This window comes from Grus americana, chromosome 1, assembly GCF_028858705.1.
Source record: "Grus americana isolate bGruAme1 chromosome 1, bGruAme1.mat, whole genome shotgun sequence".
NCBI classification, from domain to species: Eukaryota; Metazoa; Chordata; class Aves; order Gruiformes; family Gruidae; genus Grus; species Grus americana.
In genome coordinates, this window is record NC_072852.1 from 120416062 (window position 1) to 120433524 (window position 17463).

Consider the following 17463-nt stretch of genomic DNA (forward strand, 5'->3'; position numbering starts at 1 on the left):
GCAGAAAGAAGAGAGGGTCTGGGATACAGCATTAGCTATCTCTGTGGATGTGCTAATACAATTGTGGATTTGCTCACATGGGAACACAGGGTGCAGTTACAGGCACCCAGCAAATGAGGGAGAGGAAGGGGTGATGGCAAAGAGCTAATCCGATGCTGAGATGTTTGAAAGCAAGTTCCAAACCCAGGCCTGGGGTCTGCTCCTCCTTCTCACCTCACCCACAACTGGCGCCTCCTCTCACTGAGGCAAAATGGGGGGAAGGTGGGATTGGAGCAACACTGTAGTGACAGCCCTAAGTGTTTGGGGTGTGTGGGGGGGGAACCCAACTGTCCACCACACACACACCAACCAGGAGATGATTTACAATTACAAGGAAAAGTTAAAATATCCCACCTACCTTCTCATTTTCCTACCTACTGCACAAGGCCATTTGCCCTGGGACTCTTAGCTTCGTCCATGGACAGCCTCCAGCTGACGCTCCTGTCTGCCTGCAGCACCCGGGGTGCCCTGGGACAAGTCGTGTACCCCTCCTGGCTAGAAATCCCTCCTGGTGGCAGGGGAACATGCTGTTTTCCCCAGGGAAGGAGTGTGTTAAATGAAAAGGAAGGCTGAAATGCACCTCGGCTAACCTGAGTCTCCCACAGTGGAAATATCTACAGCTGAGCTGAATGTCCTGAGCCCCTGCTATGGTTAACAGAGAGAAATAGGCACCATGGGGCAATTCATCTCACCCCAAAGCGGGCAGCTGAAGTAGGTCAGATACACTACCACTAAAAGCATTCTTCTCCTTTGGTTACAGAGGGAAGTTAAGGTGACTAGACACTTTCACTGCACTAGTCTACTTTTAATGGGATGAATCCCATCCGCAGTCCTTTTATAAAGTACTCTAAACCTACTAAAAAATCACTGTACTAAATGCCAGTGCACCCTACAGGCTCTCTGGAAATATCTAATGGGAGGTGAAAAACAGAAAAAGGGATTTTAAAATGGGACATTTTGCAGCAGCAGCTCACAGCTGACCACTTCTGCCTTCTGTTTGATAGACAACTTGGTTGTGAGTGCATAGGGGCACAAGAACCTGCCTTGCCAGTTTAGCACACTAGAGAGAGGCATATGTAATACTTAATTTAACATGATATATAAAGGAGCACCTGATACAAAAAGTCTTGCACTGTTGCTTTGTCGTGTTTCTCCAGTGTATCTGTGCCTTGTGATACATCGGTAGTTGTACAGTCCATCTTCATTCTGTACGTCTAAAATATACAAGGCTCCCGTGGATGTGATGAGAAATCTAGGTCCTGAAAGACACAAGAATTTGCAGTGTTTAAAATATCTGCAGGTTGTTCCTGTGTTCTGCTTGCTTACACTGGGGATGGGCGACACAGGCGGGAGGGTCCTGAAGAGCCTAGAAACTGCCAATTATAAGCTCACTAAGTATTCACTGCAAATGCATATAAAGATATTAATTCAAGTGCACTTCTTATAAAAAAGGTAGGGATCTATAAGGAAAATGTGAGGAATGAAGGAAAGAAAGGTACCATGGTCTATATCACAATCAACAAACAATATCCAAGAGACATCTGAAATAACATACAGGGTAAAGAACCAATGCAGAATTTAATCCAGTTTAATTCAATACTGTAGAGTGATATGATGGCAATTCACCAGCAGAGCTGTACATATAAGAAACACAGTTTGGGGTGGCATGCATAATTAAACAATACTAGCCAAAATGGCATTCGTTGTCCAGGTACACCACAAAATTGAGGGGGGGGGCAGGGAGGGGGGAAGTCATAACAAGTAAAACTAAAGGGATCAGTGAAAAAAAGCAGAAACTCACAGAAGGAGAAAGTTTTTACCCCAAGAATATGGGACATATTTGCTAAAGGATTCTGGCCATAAGAGCCACGCGCTGCCCAGCCCTGCTCCACAGACGGCTTCAGGTGTGATGGGAGCGCAAGGACAGCCAAACCAGTCTTGCTGACGGTGCTACGCCGCTGACCCCGGCGAAGTTGTACGCACCCGCGCCAGCTGCAAGCTAGGCAGCACGAGTGGCACGAACAGTCCCATCCCACCCCACCCCGTCCATATTTCCTGTGGGTTAATGCACGCCAGGCCTCAGCAGGACGGGCTGAGCTCTTTGCAGCTCAGTACTTCCATGGCCGAGCCACAAGAAAATGAGTTAATACATTATCTGATCTGCTGTGGACTTTTTTTTTTTTTTAAATAATATTACAGCCTGTGATTACAGAAGCACAATATAAGCAGGTAGACAGACTCTGTGTCTAAAAGAAGGGCTTAAATGAACAGCACAGGATACGTTGTTTAATATCCAAATATTTATTTTTTTTTTTTTAATTCCACACAGAGTAGTTTATTTTAGGAAGAAAATTAGGTCCAGTAAAGTGACTGAACAAGACTGACATGTTCATGGTCAGCATTTCTCCCAGTGTTCATTCAAATTGAAAAGAATATAGTTGAAATTCTCTTCAAATACGTATTTTTTATTAACTCCAGAATATATGGAAAACATCATGGTACATATGTACAGTTTTGATCATTTGACACCTGCACAGATGCCTCTGTTCTGTTGTAAATGCTTGTTCTAAAAGCAAGGACACAAAAATCTAACTTCTACATGGTACATGTCTACTCTAAAGCTTTTCCCAGCTACAATAAATGGAAGTAAAGTGGTTAGAATGCATTGCAAACTTGGACCTCACCTGGCCACTGTTTCCATTTAAAAAATACTGCAGTCTAAGCTATGTATGCTATTCTAAAACTTTTAAACTGGAGAAGATGTTAATATCTTTTCTTTTTTGTCTTCTACTTCTCTGGCAGCTAGTAGCTCTTACAATATGCATACCTCAACCTATGCATTATAAAATATACCTGGCTCCCAAATTAGGGGAGAATACACAGAGATGAAACCCATTAGGAACTAATATTCAGTAATATGCAGTAAGAAATATTTCCTTTACTTCACAGCTCTATTTGAGCAATGACTTTTTAATAATTAAGTGTAGTCAGGGTGCTTGCTCACAAATGCATCAGTGGGAAAGCAATCCAGCAGAGAAAAGACAGAAAGGAAATGGTATCATTACAGAGGGCAATCTCCTTTAAACCACAATCTAAAAGAAATGAAAAAAAAAAAAAATTAACAATCATTTAATGTCACAGGACTGGACTGACCCTTAGAGCGGAGAATATTGAATAAAGCAACATCAGTCCACCTCTCTCATTCTTGTATGCATACTGAATTATAAAGTAACCACGCTGGTGACTTGCCTTGGCTGACCCTGTTCTCCTGAAAGTCAAGGCACAAGCATGGAAACAGGTCACAACTTTGGAAAAGCATAATCCACGCTGCGCGTACCCTTCTGAAGTACCTTGTTTGTTCAAATAACATGTGCCATTACTGAGAAGTATATTAACAAAATAAATTCCCAGAATAGAGACGTGCAAGATGTTGAGCTACTTGCCTGCTACTGAAGAGCACTCCCCTCAGCCATGAGCAACACTATATTCCAGCCTAGGGGTGCTTACAGGCTAGGGAGGTTCCTTATTATACAGAGGCCATGTTGACTTCATATGCCTCTGAAAATGTAATTGCTTGCATAGAGAAGGCTTGTGTTTCAACAGAAATAATTACTTAGAAACAAGTGTACTGTTGAATGTTGTAGGAAAAGCACCTGAATAGGCAATATTTCAGTTTCACAGACAGGTGCCTGAAATATGGCCTCAAAAAGGTTACATAAAAAAGGCAACGCTATCTTGCATCTTACATTTTAATATGTTAGTTTGGAGGAAATTATATAGACAGTTAATGAGATAAACCAATAAAATATTTTACCTAGCTTCTCAATTACTAATCAGTTATTTATTTGCTAGTCACAAAATAGTTTGGCTTGACCAAACTTGCTAATGAGGTTTTCTACAAATACAGGCAGCTAGAAAGCACAGTCTGCAAGTGTGCAGGCAATCACCTGGTGAACCCCCTTAACAATCACAGATTAGTTCTTTATGACCTATCGGTCATACAGCCCAGCTCCAAAGCCACAGCAAGAGGAATCCTACCACCTTTTAGGGAGGCAGCCTCATAATGATTCACCCAGAAGAAGTACTACTTCCTGTTAGTCAGGAAGTTTGGCAATTTCTTTTGTTGATTCTCACTCTCTAATTCCTAGATATAATGTAATGTCCTATGCTGAGTATTTCTTCCTTTTCCTTTCACAGTCCCCAATTACTCAGACATAAACACTTGTCCCACTCCACCCTATCTCCTCATCACATAGGTACTCAACATCTCTACCTTTTAACAAGGTTTACCTTTACCCCTAACTCTAGGTTAGAAGGATATTTAGAATTTTGGTGTGGAAACCACAGGCTGTTTGACTTCTGTGTCACATGCAGATTCTGCACTACTGAAATATTCATAAAGCAAATCTACCTTTACTAAGAAATATGTTCTAGGGACTACAGGTAATTAAAGCACAGTTGTCTCCCTTAGTCTGTAGGCAGCATAAAATGACAGCTTCAGGAGATGGGAATCACATTTAAGGACTTTACTTGGGGTTAATGGTGGGTATGCAGCAGAGGCAATCTCTTTTGCTTCTGTCTCCAGCTGTGTGAGCATTAACCAGCTCTGTGTTTCAGACAGCACAGCCAGTTCAGACATGTGCTCGCCCACAGCAACGCCGCTTGGCTGGCAGGGCTGCCTGGCTGCTGAACCAGCGCCCTGTGTACCATGCAGATGTGTCCTCTGCAGCCCCATCAAGACTTAGATCAGACTTCTCAAGCTGGGATCCAACCCCATTACTAAACTATGCAAGGGTGGATGTTGGTGGAGATGCTGCTCAGCCGCTATCACATCGTAGGACAAGGAACACATAAAAAGGTGCTAATGGGATGGTCGTGACCATTTGGGACCTTCTAGTAGATCTGCATGTTCCGTGCATTTGTGTCAAGCAAGTAGAACCTAAACAGCTGGGAGGCAGAAATGTGCTCCTTGTACAATGGCTTCACGTAGCTTTCTTTTTCTGGAATCCAGTTTCACCTTTGCTAAACATATATAATTCCATTTCTACAAAGAGTCACACTGTTGGAGACTACTAGTATGCACAAATTTAAGATCATACAAATGTGTCCAAAGTTCAAAAATTAACTTCTTTCTCTATGGTTTTCTAAAGCTCTCACTATTTTCAGATCCTCTGCATGATTTTGAGATATGGTCTATACAGGCCATCATTAATAATTAAATTTGTCTCTCTTCTTAGCATAAGCATGAAGCAACTGTCACAGAAATTGTTAGAAGATCAAATTCACAGATTCCCTTAAAACTGCCGAAAGCTCACTTCCTCGGTGTTTCTACCTTGTACACGCTATTGCCGCTAATACTTGCTCTGAAATTGAAACTGAGGAAACATGTTCAGTGGCTACTGCCAGGTTGAAGAATGTGTATAGATTTGTGGGGCTATTTCCAAATCCCATGGTACTGACTTGTATTTGCAAGTGAAGCCTTCCCTCCTCAGTCCTGGAAGCGAGTTTCCTCAGATGCACTTATACATCTGGGTCAATGAGAGTGGGTACACTTATTAAAAGCCTGCCACTTAATAAAAGAGGTTTGTGAAAGCTGTGCAGAGCCAAGAAATTGTTCAGCGTTATCTTGCTATATTTTCTGGAGAAGTTATGAACATCCTTGAGCTATCTAACACTGCTTAGATCATCTTCCTGTTGGAAATTACTCAGGCAATTGTATAATAAAACCTTCACTTAAAGCATTATGTAGAGATTTTTCCCTCACCCTCTCTAAAGATAACTAAAAGTAAATAGTTATTGCCACACATCAGATGTTATCCCACAGTATATATTTCTCACCAACACACATTGTGTATAATTGCAGGGCTAAAGCTTTTCCTTTTCCTCTCTTCTTCTTAATATATTTTGCATACTTATGTAATGCTTTAATAACCAACCCCTCCTTCTACTGTAAAACTGCGAGACAGAAAAGATGACAGAAAAATAAAAGGGGAAATGCATGTAATTTCTGTCATCTTCTAAACGGAGAGCATTTTCATTAAAACCGACAGGCTGTCAGCTGTGACAAAGCCAAAATGTTGAGTGTTCTGCCTTCTGTACTTCAAAAAGTGTTTAGGAATGCAGCAGGATGGGGATCGACAAGCTCTTATTGCCCTGTTGATCGAGGGGAGTGCTTTCTTCTTGAGGTTCATTTAATTTAATCGCTCTTGCTTTGCTGTAACAAAGTCTAATTTTTTTGACTCACCTACTTAATATGCCAAATAAGGATTTTTTTTTTTTTTAATGGAACATCCTTTCAGATAAACTGCAGCTTTTTGTTTGTTTGGCTGTTAGCAGGCTTCAAGGGAGGAAGGCAGAGAAGCCTCCTTCACAACAATTAAAAAGAGCGCTGTCAAAATATAGCTCATAATTCCCATTTATTATTCCTCCTCAGTAGTGTTTGTATTAATGCCTTGAAAACTTGATTATAATAATTTCAACACCTGATTTTCAGACATGTTGAAAGCTTACATCTTTTCTGGCTTTCAGTGCTTGGTGCCTTTGAAAACCTGGTCCAATATATGTAGTATGTATTTCATTCAAAGAGTTCAAAGGATGTTAGGAACCATTACTACCTTTTGCCTTGGTGAGGTGGGCAAGCATAGTAACATATTATTATTTAAAATCTAAATGTTTTACAGAGAAGCTTACTGAGATACGTGAATCGATGTACACAAGTCAGTGGAAAAACAAGGAATGGAATCCATAATTCTTTCTCCAACATCCCATCTGTCATTAATACATAACCTTGCCTCACTGTGAGACTGAAAAAAAATATAGATCCAAGGAGTAGAAAGACCATTAGAGTAATTTATTCTCACCTTTCATGTTTCACCCATTAACTCCTGCACCAATTCCATATCTGGATGTTAAGCTATAGCTTTTTTAAAAAGACATTAGTCATGATTAACGATTTCTTGTAAGTGGAGAGTATGTGATACCCCCAGTAAATTATTCCAATGGTTAATTATTCTCACTTTTGAAAGCTAGTGTATTGTTTGTGGTCTATCTGGCTTTGACCCCAGCTATTGGATCTTACTGTGCCTTCATTAAAGATTTCCTCTGCAGTCAGAAATCTTCTGCCCATTTTAGTACTTACAGAACATGAGGAAATTACCTCTTAAACCATCTTTCTCCTTAATTAGTTATACAGATTGAACTTCCTAAATCATTTACTGTGAATTATTCATATCTTGAAATATTCCTGTAGTTTTTGCCCAACAACTTATCAACTTTTTGAAGTTCTCTTTCAAGTTGTGATCATGCACATAAGTTCAGTAATGATTCTGGTAACAGTGAATGCAAAATGTCACCACTCTCCACTATACAAATTTTGCTTCCACTTATGCATCCAGGAATTACAGTAGTCCTCTTATCAATGCTAACTTGCTTCAGTTATGCATTGAAAATTGTGATCTTTTCAGAGTCGTGAACTTAGAGAGTAGATTTCCCTCATTCTGTAGATACAATCTATTGTCTGTCTGTCTTGACACTGGAATTGGCTGTATGAAAAACTACATGTTTGAATCAGACTTCTTTATCACAGAATCCAATTTCCCTACACAACTTACCAAGCTACATGATCGTTTGCCATTACACCAAGTTTGAACACTTTGCATACTTTATCAACATGTCTTTCCTCAATTAAATTTCATTCATTAATTGAAACTTTAAATTTATGTCTTCATCTCAGATATTATCAAACCACTTGACTGGAAAATACATATTTCAAAGTAGTAAGACCCTGAAGAGAACAAACAGGGAAGAGGGAGAGGAAATTGGGTCATACCTATGCTTGACCAACCTGAACTAAGGGCCCCAAATCCCATGACATTTTAGAAACACACCCCTCATTTTACTATCTGCTGACTAGTGCCCTAAATAACCAAGTGACTTCACTAAAGTTGAGCTGCATTAGTAAATCATGTGTTCATTTCTCTAAGTGAGAAGAGGTCACATTAACAATTATGAAATTGCTCTTATGTAAGATTTTTAATGCTTTCCATTAGACTGCATAATATCAGAGATTAAAATAAAATTTTACAGGTCTGAGTAATAAGTTAAAATAATTCTGTTTAGGTTTCCTATGTGAAATTGTTCTCATGTATAATTCATAAGAAAATGTGAACACTTTCCTGTCGAATTAGTGCATAATATTCTTGTATGAAAATGAGAATATTTTAAAACTGTAACATTAATTATTCTTTTATCATCCCCTTTTCCCCCAGCATGCTGATAGTCTTTAAATAGGGGTAATGTTACCCTCAAGATGGTTTAAAAAATCATATTTGATTTTCACTTTGTTGGAAATACATCTAACGGCATTATGTTATTGCAGTCTAAATTGGGTTGATAGAAATTAAGAGAACAGATGGCTGTTCTAATCGTGTGCCAAATGATAATATAGAACAAATAAACTTTTATCAGCTGTACTTGTCACCTCCACTGGATAGAACTGCTTCTGCTAAGCAAGTTTCCAGCGTGACCTGCGCATGCAAGGGGAGAAACCTCCCTACAGAGACAAAGTAGAGAGTAACCCATAACTCATTTTTATAGCACTGCTACAACATCGTTCTCAAAGCAAAACAATCTGCTGCTCTGGGCATGGAAAATGGGCTGGAAGCATCCATGCTTAAACTGTGCCCCGAAGTCACAGTCCTGCGAACGCTTTTGATACACAAACTAAAGATTAGGTGAGGGAAAAGAGGCGTGTAGGGAAAGAGGGAGGTAAGGATTTCACTTTTCCAAGCACCACTCACATAATGTACTCAACCTACATGAGACACCTGGGGTGTTGCTCGCAGTAGGTGGTGCAGATGGTCAAAACACGACTACGCTCCCCTGTGCGGCACAACCTCCCCCCACCCAGGGATGTAGCCAAGCTCACAGGCCCTGCTAGCAGACCTCGCAGAGGATAAAACTGATTTTTCAGCTCCTCATATTCTCTCAGCTTTAGGGTCTACAAATTGCACCTTTGGAGTGTGTTGCCCACTGCCCCTCTCCCTGTGTGGGACGCAACCTGCAGCTGACTTCCAGGAGAACAGGAGCAGGAGGGAAGACACAGCACTGACCTACAGCCCAAGGACAACGAACTTCCTTAATCAATTACAATGAAATTAGCCCTCCCTTGTGTTACCACTCCACCCTTTAAGCACATCTGTTGAAGAACCAAATACTTATTTGCATTACACGGCCTGGTCTCTGTCTCTCATAGATCTGGGTTTTGATAACTGGAGAGGCCACCAGGAGTGTGACTCAGTTTCTGAAAGAAAAATTCAGTGACAAAGCTTCTCAAGTGCTGCCATAGCATGATGTTACTCATGAGGAATTAAGGTATTTGATTGTCTCATTTTTCTTGAAACAAGGAAAGAAATAAGCATAAAAGCCATAGGAAGTGGTTGTTTGAGGCAAAGGAGTCTGCTGCCATATTTGATCTATTGTTCCATGCTCCTCAAAGCTCATGGGGATGTATCTCTATCATAAGACTGAGCTTGCAGGTTTGAAGTTTTCGTCAGTTCCACAGCAGCCAGAGTTTTCCCTTTTCCTTCTGTTTGGTTTTGTGTTTTGGGTTTTTTTTCGCTTTTTTCAGAATTAAATTTGAGCATTTATAAAACAAGCCAGCAGCATTACATGAGGTATTTTTCTATTTTACTAAGACAGATTTTTTTTTTTTTCTTACATCATCACTCTTTACCACCCCTCACCTCCTCTATCTCAGTCAAGTCCCTCCTCAAGAAGCATCTATTTTGGTGGCAGCTCAGTCTGAACCAGGGTATACAAGTAAATCTGTTACTGCTCAGTCACCCTGCCCCTTGGCCAGTGGAGGTCAGAGCTGCTCAAAGTGTGAGAGGTCCAATTCAACCATCATCATCATCTCTCTAAAATGCCAGGAGAGGAAAGGAGCAAGGTCATGAAATATTTTCCACTTGATCCTTGAAAGTAGAAACGCTTAAAGAGGAAAACAGTTAACATAGAATTGGTATTATTTTGGCACCTATATCTCTGAGGAGTATTAGATGTCTTTCTGCATCTCTCCAAAGAAAATGGATTTAGTGACATCTAGCTATTGTGGTGGTTACTTCTCCACTCCAAAATGGCTTAATGTCTCCTATAACTTAAGATTTTGCCATAGCTAAAGTTTCCAGACTTCCCTTAATGTTTTGCATGCAATATTACTAGTTAAGACAACAAACCTGCCTATTTCTTGCATATAGAACCATAAGGTGAATAAAAGTGAGAGAGAAAGGGGGAAAGAAAAAAAGAAAAATAAAAAAAAAGCAAAAAAGAGAAGACAGAGAGGGGAAGGGGGGAGGGAGGGAAATGAAGCTCCAATTTTGGCTTTATAAATTGACCTGAAAGAGATTGTGCGCTGAGTCAATTACCATAGGAACAAGACTTGTGGTACCGTGTTGGGTTCACATTCAGACAGGATGAGGCCTGAACACAATGCTCAAAAATCAAACCTGTCCTGAAAGCTGGTGGTATCTGTATTCAGCTGCTTTAAATTCAACTGTAACATGAGTTCATTTGTGTTTCCGTAATCACAGAATAAGGAAAGACATATGAGCACTAGTGCTATTATATGCACAGTGCTATCATTTTCTGAATAAGTTTGGATACTAGGATAATGGCTATTCTGAAAAACAGATTGTTAGACAAATTACACAAATCAGAACACATTTCATTGCCCTTTCCATGCTTCTGAGACTGCAAAAATGTATTTCATGCCAATTGTCCATACCAATTCCATTTATATTACGTATGCAGTATTCGAGTTTTATAAAGGAGGAATAAAGAAGCTCTTTCTTTTAAAAAGCATAAATAGATGCAGGAGCTGTATTTTTGTGTACACAGACTAGGTTATGTTAATTGTTTCTACTTTATGATTGGATGGTATAAACGTGAGTGATCACATAATGTTTATATTTAATTGTTCATCCTCTTAATCTTCTATGAATATATTGGGTATGAGTAGCTTCAGTTCTCTACCCGCTGTTGTTAACCGTCAGTCTTCCAGGATGTTAAATAAAACTGCCATAATCTTTAATACGGCAGTTTTAGATGATTTGGGTCCTTGCACGCATTGCTGTAGAAGCTGCTTTCCTTATTTCAGCTAGAAAGAAAGCAGATAATTTTAAATCACTAGCTAGTTTTAGGGGCTTTGATTAAAGAGGATTCGGCTTTGCCCATGATATATGGAGCAGTCTGGAGGATTAAAATTTCTTCTCTCAGGCTTTTGGTGGTGCATCCCAAGTAAATAAATAACTTGCAGCTGACCAGTGGCTTAGCACAGATAAACTTATGCTTTACGCTTTATGACATCAAGGAACATAACCCATCTCTCCTTCTATCTGCAGGTAAATTTAAACACAAGCTTGTTAAGTAAAGGGAGAGCCTCCATCTCCTTTGGCCTGAACAGCAGTTGGTTTATGTCACCATCATCAAATGTGCACCTTAGTGGTTTATAGATTTGAAGTAATTATGTATGCAGAATACATACTATTATAGACAATATGATCAGAATAAATCACAGCCTTGCATACAAAGAATTACAAGTGCCACTAGCAGTAGAATTATTTTGACTAACTGCAAATAATCAATATTATGCTACATTAATTAGAGCACCCGCAGCTCTGTGGTCCCACATGTTTAGCCAAATTTATTCTGCAGGTAACTGTGAAGGTAATGAAGCATCTCAACCTGAAGGAACAGTTTTATGAGAAACTTAGAACAGTACCCACTTCATGAAAAAAATCTATTCAAAGATTCACAAGACATCTGAGTATTCAGAATTTTTATTCAAGGGATATGTAGTAACTAACAGACAAAGCATCATGTTGTATATTTTAGCATGATATTTTCACCTAATGATTTATTTTGAGAGTGTAAAATTAGGGAAACCTAACCAGGTTAATTTTGGGTTTAGGGTAATGACTTGGGAAGAATTATTATCTTCCTTGCTCAATTTGAAAAAGTAAACCGTGTTGTCCTTTGGATAAAAAATAGTCAAAATATTAACTGTGGGAGGAAGTAGCTCCACGAGGAATTAGAGCTAAATTAAATCATTTCCCCTGGAGACACTTGGCCAGTCCCTTGGGGACAGGGTCCAGTGTTCAGTGAATAATTTTTAAGAGGAAGAAAAAACCAATTAATTATGTACATTTCTACCTTTTCAAACAAGACAAAAGTGTTAAAACTCTGGAGTCAATTTTCAACAGCTCTTTAAAAAACAATTTTTTTTTTTTTAATTTCCCCTACCATTAGCTGCATACTACTTTTCATGTGGAAACTTGTCCTCTCTCATACATGCTGATTTCCACTCCGGACATACCCAGATATGGAATATGATGGGAACCTACTTCTGTCACTGGTTTGCCCTTCCACACAACATAGGCGAGGCACATAGCTCCATTTCATACATTTTGCATTTTTAACTTATTTTCGTTCTGATTGTAACTCATACATTTACCATTTTTTAAAAATAGTCTCCTGACAAGCTAGTCCCATTTTTTAGGACTTGATACACATTTACCTCATATAGAAACATACAGAACCTTCACTGGATTCCTATAAAGCATAGCATCATAACAATTGATGAAGCAGTGTTTTAAAAAGAAGAGATGGAGCATCAGGATGACAGCAGTAAGAGCAGAAATAGGTAAAGACTGTTCTGTATTGTATAATGCAACAAAAGATCTCCTGCAGACCCTGATCCAATGAAATGACCCCATAAAGGAATATTAGAAAAATAGCAACTGAGTGGTATACCAGATAAGCCACACATATAATCAACTTTGCTGGAATAAAACAAAACAAAACACAAAAAATTGGAATAACTGCAAGCAATTCCTGAGAATCTGATCCCAGATTATATTGCATTAGCGTACGGGGATTTAGCATACATGCATACCTCACTTTTTGTGGGTTACGAAGTTTTATAACTTTTACAACATTTCAATAATCAGAAACACTTTGAATGTGAGTTATAATAAAATGTTGTAAGCAGATACAGTATTTCTTGGCCCTACAATTTAAGAAAGATCTGAAGGTCCTTGAATGCATCCAGAGGAGGGCAACAAAGCTGGTGGAAGGGTTGGAAGGAATGTCCTGTGAGGAGGGACTCAGGACTTTGGGCTTGTCTGGTTTGGAGAGCAGGAGGCTGAGGGGCTGAGACCTCCCTGCTCTCTGCAGCTTCCTGAGGAGGGGACGTGGAGAGGGAGGTGCTGAGCTCTTCTCCCTGGGATCCAGTGATAGGCCGCATGGGAACTGTTCAAAGCTGCACCAGGGGAGGTTCAGACGGGGCATTGGGACGCATTTATTTACCGAGAGCACAGTCAAACCCTGGAACAGGCTTCCTGGAGAGGCGGTCAATGCCCCAGGCCTGTCAGTGTTTAAGAGGCATTTGGACAATGCCCTTAATAACAGGTTTTAACTTTTGGTCAGCCCTGAACTGGTCAGGTAGTTGGACTAGATGAACATTGTAGGTCCCTTCCAACTGAAGTATTCTGTTCTGTTCTATGCTATTCTATCATGTTTTTTATTTTCTGAGCTTTGTCAAGGTAGGCTCCTTGCTGACATCCTTGGGAAGCTAACTTTTTACAATAAAAAGGGCTCAGTAAATATAATTTTTCAGCATGGATTAAATTCACAGTGTCTAGTTATGCTGAGCATCAACTCAGTATTATGGAGTATTTCAATTCAACTTAATTTTGAAGATATATGTGAGATCAAACAAGGAAGGATGTGTAGTTCCAGTCCTTCTCATAAAGATTACTTTGATTCTGTACTATTACTTTCCTTAGATTGGCAGGACAAAGAAAAACATCATTATAAGCACAACAAGCATCATTCTTTTAGAATAAATATAAGTATTTTAGGTTTTTTAATTGCCCTCTCTGAACTGTTCAGAGGATCATGACTAGGAAGCCTTTGCAGACATCAGGAATGTTATGCAAATTTGCCCAAATACATTTCTCAAGTAATTTTCATCATTTGCCTATTTTTAATTGATTGGTAAATTGAGGGACTATACAGCTAATTGATTTTCCTAACATTGTCTTGCATGTTTGTGGCAGACTTGGGAATCCTGTTTCCCAGTCCTGGGCTTTGAGCATAAAAGTGTCCTTTCCTACTCCTTATTCTACTTGCTGTGTCTGAAGACCTGCCAGATACTACTCAACCCTTTGTGTAGGTACACAACAAGGACATAATTTGAATATGTAAAGCTCTATGAATGAACTAAATGTTACTACCATTCTACTATTTCAATTGTTAGAGTGTTCACAAGCACGCTGTACCTGTTGTGTTTGCACTGTTGCTCATTTTGTATGAAGACCTCAGGATAAATTGTTTTGAAAATACATCCTTTTGCCAGACTAATGTTTGAGGCAAGCCTGTTGTAAACATTCTTTTCCTTTTCCCAAGCTTTTCCTGTACTTACAGATAGAATTATTTCTACAAATAATGAACAGCATCTATTTTGTTAATGCTTACAGCTCTGGTTTAGGATTAATTTATTAAGCAATGAGAGCCACCATAAGGTGTTTTCTTGTATCTTTTAAATGATGGATGTTAAGAAAACAGAGGTGTTTTAGAATAAACTACTACAAAATCATATACTGAATATTAGGCTTTGGCTGAATGTCACACAAACTATTTTTTCCCATTTCTAAAACTTAGTTTTGAAGAAGCATAGCATTAGATTAAAAAAGCCCGACAAAATAGAAATATCAAAGCAGTGAGAGCCCAGCATTGCCTGGACCCTAAGCAGTCTTCCTGAGCAGTCATTCTCTCTTTCTTTATCTCCACAGGCCATGAAAGAACACACTGAGTCACAGAGTGACCTTGCTTGTCAGCATCATATGACATTAGCAGAGATGGCCTTGACCATGCTAATAACATTTATATATGAAGATCTATATAATTGACATTTCTTGCATTCCCAGAAAATGCAAGCAGCATAAAGTTTCCTAAACAAGATTGACCTGATAGAAAAGCCTGCACATGTACAGCATGTTCAGTCCATCCAAGGTGTGCAGAACCTGAAGTGCGTGCTTTGCACCAATGTTCAGTGCAGCACAACTGTTGTAGCGTACACAGTGTAAGTCAGACACATCCATGACCTCTTGCACAACTGTAGATGTAGAACAGCAATGGTCAACTGCACGCACAGAATTCTTTTTTAAAGGATTAGCACATTGGGATAAAATCCACCTTTAAGTAGAGGAACATTATGAAATCTGTGAACCTTATATGTGTGTCTCATTTAAGCCATCAGAACATGGCTTGAAAGGGATTTTAAGTCATGTACCAGTGAGCTGTTGTTCTTTCTTGTGCATGATGGTTGCCTCAAAACAGATGTGACTCTCTGTACAGTGTTTTAAATGCAAAAGGTTTAAAAGTACTCTCTTTTTTTTCTTTTTTCTTTTTTTTTTTTTTCTCCCACAAATTCATCTAATGTAAGGATATTCACCCAATTTTCTTCAATGTACTTATTTTTCCTGAGAAAACACACTGCAGTTTTGGGGACTTGACATTTTACATGAACATTGAAAAAAATGCTAGTGTCACTTAAATGAAAACATTTAAAAATAATTATCCTTATTTTTCAAAACTGGGCAGCAAAACAGTAATGAGGAAAAAGCTCTGAACTAAGACTATTCTTCTTCTCTTTTCTTGATATTCAACTTTAATCTGGATATACTCTTTTATGCAGCCAATGGCTTAGGGATGTGAACAGCCATAAATGAATCTTATAAAAAGAAAATTAATGTAGCGAAATCTGACAGCTGTATGGCATTTATTCTAAGCAAATTCTGCATTGGTTCAATCTCTTGAGCAACTGTTATTTGGGTCAACATTATTGCTTTCATAGTTCACAGTCTTTATCTCCCAGGAGAAAGCCAGTTTTTCTTCACTCCAATTCTCTTAAGCAGAGCCCCAAGAGTTTGTATTACTGACCCTAGGATTTGCATTCTACACCATGTCCACAGTTGAGACACATTATCTCCCTCCCTAGAGCATTTTCATTAAAAAGGTGGAACATATATGCAATCCCTGTAAATTAAGCCTTGTTGACTCTACATTCTTTCTGGAGCAAAGGGAGCACTGTACAAAGCACAGGCCATTGCAGAGCAAAGAACATAGAAGATAGGAGAAAAAAAAAAATCCAAAAGATCCAAAAGTCAATATACCGTGTTTCATTTCTTTTTCTTTCTGACAGTAGCATTGGCCCCAGAGTCTAGTAAGGAGCAGTTCAATAATAACGATCTAAGGCTGGTCTTCAATAGAGACTCAACAGCTGACAGCTCTTCTGTTTAAATTGACAAGAGCACAAAGAAAGGCTTGAATAATTAATTGTAAATGGTTGGATGTGATCTGATTGTGTGACCAACCTGTTACATTGACTTGCTTTGACCTAATCTTTCAAAATGAGATATTAAAGCTGAAACTCTTCTGCACTTTTTTCCTATTACCTGGCTAGCTCTTCTGTAGCATAGTCTGCAGAGCATACCCATGAGGTGATAGGTGCCAAAGGAGAGACTTGATTTCACTTGGGCAACTAGGACTCTGAACCGTAGGCCTGTTTGGTCTCTATAAAAAGTACTTTAAAATTCTACTATATGGTTGCAGCCATCAGAAGAAAAACAGGGATGGGGAAAGAAAGTTGTATTACCAAAGGTGACAGCTATTCACTAATGAATTTCTTCATGCCTTAAAAAAAAAAAAAAAAGAAAAGAAAAAGAAAAAAAAGAAAAAGCTGAATAAAAAGCTATTCTTTCTCAATTTCTGAGGTACATTTTAACTAAAATTTCCTAGAATAGTTTCCCATTTTAATAGAAGCTGCAAACACCTGAACATTCAGAGGCAAGCTATGCGATTAATGTCATTTCAAATGTCATCTGCACTTATTTTTTCTAGGGACATAGTATGTTAAAATGGATGACTTCAGCACAGCATTGCCTTTTAGCTCAGACGCTGCTTTTTCTGCATCAGCAACCCTCAAGTATCGGTGGCACAATAAACCTTTGTTGAACCACCATTCACCATACGTGGAGGATAGAAATAGCAGGTACCAAATAATTTCTGGTTGCTAAAGTTCATACAGATCTTTTAATATGAGAAGGAAAGATTGCTCTTTTAGGCTGGCTAAGGTGTGAGAATGTATAGTTAAATGCCAAATCCGTGTTTTGAAGGAGTATTTGCTACAGTTAACAGGTAAACACTTGCTATACCGTATCTTGGGAAACTGAGGCGGGGTTTCGGTGGTGAATAACAAACATTTTCTGTAAGACCCAGGCTTCTCTCTCCCCTTACTCAGGCAAAATCCTCATTTAATTTTACTGTGCATGGGAAGGCCAATAGACTGAGGAGCCCATATTTTAA

General features: G+C 39.0%; 1 protein-coding gene across 3 annotated transcripts in view; it reads right to left on the reverse strand.

Annotated features, from left to right (window-relative positions):
• The window catches only part of DSCAM (DS cell adhesion molecule), a 476818-nt gene that overhangs the window by 189439 nt on the left and 269916 nt on the right, over positions 1 to 17463 (reverse strand). For all 3 annotated transcript variants that reach the window (XM_054820229.1, XM_054820238.1, XM_054820247.1), the window contains exon 4: positions 1152 to 1298. In XM_054820229.1, the coding sequence (XP_054676204.1) occupies positions 1152 to 1298 (147 nt within the window). The remainder of the gene's footprint in view (positions 1 to 1151; positions 1299 to 17463) is intronic.